The sequence below is a fragment of the Octodon degus genome, unplaced genomic scaffold, assembly GCF_000260255.1.
Source record: "Octodon degus isolate 3935 unplaced genomic scaffold, OctDeg1.0 scaffold00037, whole genome shotgun sequence".
In the NCBI taxonomy this organism is placed as follows: domain Eukaryota; kingdom Metazoa; phylum Chordata; class Mammalia; order Rodentia; family Octodontidae; genus Octodon; species Octodon degus.
In genome coordinates, this window is record NW_004524613.1 from 2,380,630 (window position 1) to 2,383,491 (window position 2,862).

The following is a 2,862-nucleotide window of genomic DNA, read 5'->3' on the forward strand; positions in this document are numbered from 1 at the left end:
AGGTACCCAAGTTTAAGGCACTTCCCTTACCTCATTTTGATAGCATTAACCTGCCAGAGAAGAAGATAAAGAACGTGACCCAAATTGAGCCGTTTGACTTGGAGACTGACAAAAGAGGTGCTAAGAAGGCTCAGACGTGGAAGTACCAGGTGGGAAAAGGGAGAGTGGCCCAAATGTGTTTGGCTTGCTGGTTGACAGGCAGACCCATGGCGTTGAAAACTCACCTGAAATGAAATACTCAATTATTTCAGTATACCTTATCTAACTCAGGGCTCAGCACGTTTTTTTGGAAACATCAGATTGTAAATATTTTAGGTTTTGTAGTTACATGTCACTCTGCCTCTGTCACCTATGCCTTGTGTATATGTGTGTTTTCATTCCTTTAGAAATCTGAGGGCCAGGGAGATAGCTCAGTAGAATAAGCGCTTGCCTGGCAAGTGCAGGGTCCTGAGTTCAATCAATCCCTGATATTGGAAAAAAGAGAGAGAGAGAGAGAGAGAGAGAGAGAGAGAGAGAGAGAGAGAGAGAGAGAGAGATAAAAATCTGAAAGAATCTGAAAGCCTAGCTCCAGGACTGGACGGAAACAGTTCACAAGTGGACTTTGGCTGCAAGCTGGCAGTTGCTGGTCCTCTTTTTAAGTGACCACTGGGGAAATGGAAAGCTACGGCTTTCTGTGTCAGTGTCTATAAGGTCTCGTCCACGCCAACTGGTAGACTTACTAACTGCCATATTTACTCTTTGGTGTTTTGGTAAGTATCAGCATGGGAGAATAGGTTCTTTACATGTAATAGGCTGTTTTCTCAGCATGGTGTGGAATATACTTGTTCTTTATAGTTAACAAGTAATTACAAACAGTTAATTGGAACCAGTCATAGTAGCCCATACCTCTAATCCTAGCGCTCTGAGAAGCTGAGGCAAGAGGATTGCAAGTTTGAGTACAACCTGAGCTACTTAGCAACTTGTCTCTCAGGGAAAAAAAATCTGGGAATGTGGTTCAGTGCAGAGCCCTGGGTTCAATCCATAGTACCACACAAATACAAACAAAGACAATTAATTGGTTATTGGCTGATTTAATTGGGGTCTAGTTCTGTCCACCTGGAAAATTTTCAGATTTGTCAATATTTTTATGTCATCACTTATTCTAGAATGACTGTCCAAAAGAAGCTGTGGGCAAATCCTTGCCCATAGGAACCACTCTGTCTTACTTTCCTATTACTGGGTCCGAATCCTTGAAGCCCATGACTTCCAAGAAGGAGAGGTTTATATTGGTGGATTTAGTTTATTTTGGTGGCCAGCTCCCAGGCAGTGGCAGGGGGAATGGCATAGTAGAGTTGCTTACACTGTGTCAGACTGGAGGCAGAGGGGCAACAGATGTCTTATAAATTTGAATTCCAGTTGAATTATTTAAATCAAGATCCAATAAGGCCCACATTGTGTATTTGTTTGCCAAATCTCCAAGACACTTTCAATCAGTAGACTTTCTTTTGTCTTTTTTTTTATTTATTTATTTTATTTTTTAAAAATTTTTTTTTTATTTTTATTTATTTGAGAGAGAGAGAGAGAGAGAGAGAGAGAGAGAGAGAGAGAGAGAGAGAGAGAGAGAGAGAGGGGTGTGTGTGTGTGGCCAGCTCAGCCCACCAGGGGGCGGGGCTGGCTGGCATGTGGTGCTGGGGGATTGAACCGCGGTCCCTGATGCCTTGCCAAGCTTGTTCTAAGTAGGTGCTTTAGACCACTGAGCCATCTCTCCAGCCCTCTTTTGTCTTTTTGAGATGGGTCTCGCTATGCAGTTGATACTGGTCTTAAGCTCACTTTGTAGTCCAGGTTGGTCTTGAACTGACCCTCCTGCCTCAGCCTCCCAGTGCTGTGTTTTATCTGTTGAACAAACTGGATTATGTAGATTTTTCAGTCTGGGCTTTATTGATTACATTCCCAAGTGGTGTTTAATACATTTTTCTGTCTTCCATGTTTTCTACAAATTAATAGATCTAGAGACTTGATTAAATTTTAGTTTTTATACTTGTTGTTTTTGTGGGGGAGTGGGAAGAATATAGGTGATTCTGCATGGTCATGGTCCTTAATCACATCCAGAGGCATATAATGTATAGTTGTTTATTTTTGGGGGGGAACTGGGGATTGAACTCAGGCCCTTGCACTTGTCAGGGAAGTGCTTATTCTACTGAGCCATCTCCCTGGCCTCAGTTGTTCATTTTTGTGGTGGTTAAGGTAGACCTTAAAGGTGTCTTAGCTTGGTGTGGTGGCACACAGCTATAACCTCAGCACTTGGGAAACTGAGACAGGAAGATTTTGAATTGGAGGCTACCTGGTCTACGTTGCAGTTCATGTTTGGCCTGGACTGTATTAGACCCTGTTTCATAAGACAAAACAAAACAGAAAAATATTTTCTAGAGAGGCTGACGCAGGAGGACATAAGTTTAAGCCCAGCCTGGGGGCAGCACAGGGAAACTGTCTTGAAATTTTAAAAAATGTTTTTAAAAATGTAAAAAGGGCTGGCCATGTGTAGCTCAATGCAGAGATCCTTGGTTCATTTCCCTGTACTAGGTATTGAGGATTTTTTTTTTTTTTTTTTTTTTTTTGGTGGAACCGGGGATTGAACTCAGGCCCTTGCACTTGCCAAGCAAGCACTTATTCCACTGCGCCATCTCCCCGGCCCCAGCCCCTTACCTGTATTAAGGAGTGTATATGTTGTGTGTGTGTTGGGGATTGGGGGGATCTTAAAAAATAGTTTTTAATTCTAAGGGTTCAAATATTATTGGTTGAGGGGCTGGGGAGATGGCTCAGTAGAATAAGTGCTTGCCTGGCAAGCACAAGGGCCTGAGTTCAGTCCCCGGTTCTGCCAAAAAA

The 2,862-nt window shown here is 42.7% G+C and overlaps 1 protein-coding gene across 1 annotated transcript in view; it reads left to right on the forward strand.

The window, feature by feature from the left end:
* The window catches only part of Tpx2 (TPX2, microtubule nucleation factor), a 66,827-nt gene that overhangs the window by 59,961 nt on the left and 4,004 nt on the right, over nt 1–2,862 (forward strand). The window contains exon 15 of the mRNA XM_023714951.1: nt 3–149. Within this exon, the coding sequence (XP_023570719.1) occupies nt 3–149 (147 nt within the window). The remainder of the gene's footprint in view (nt 1–2; nt 150–2,862) is intronic.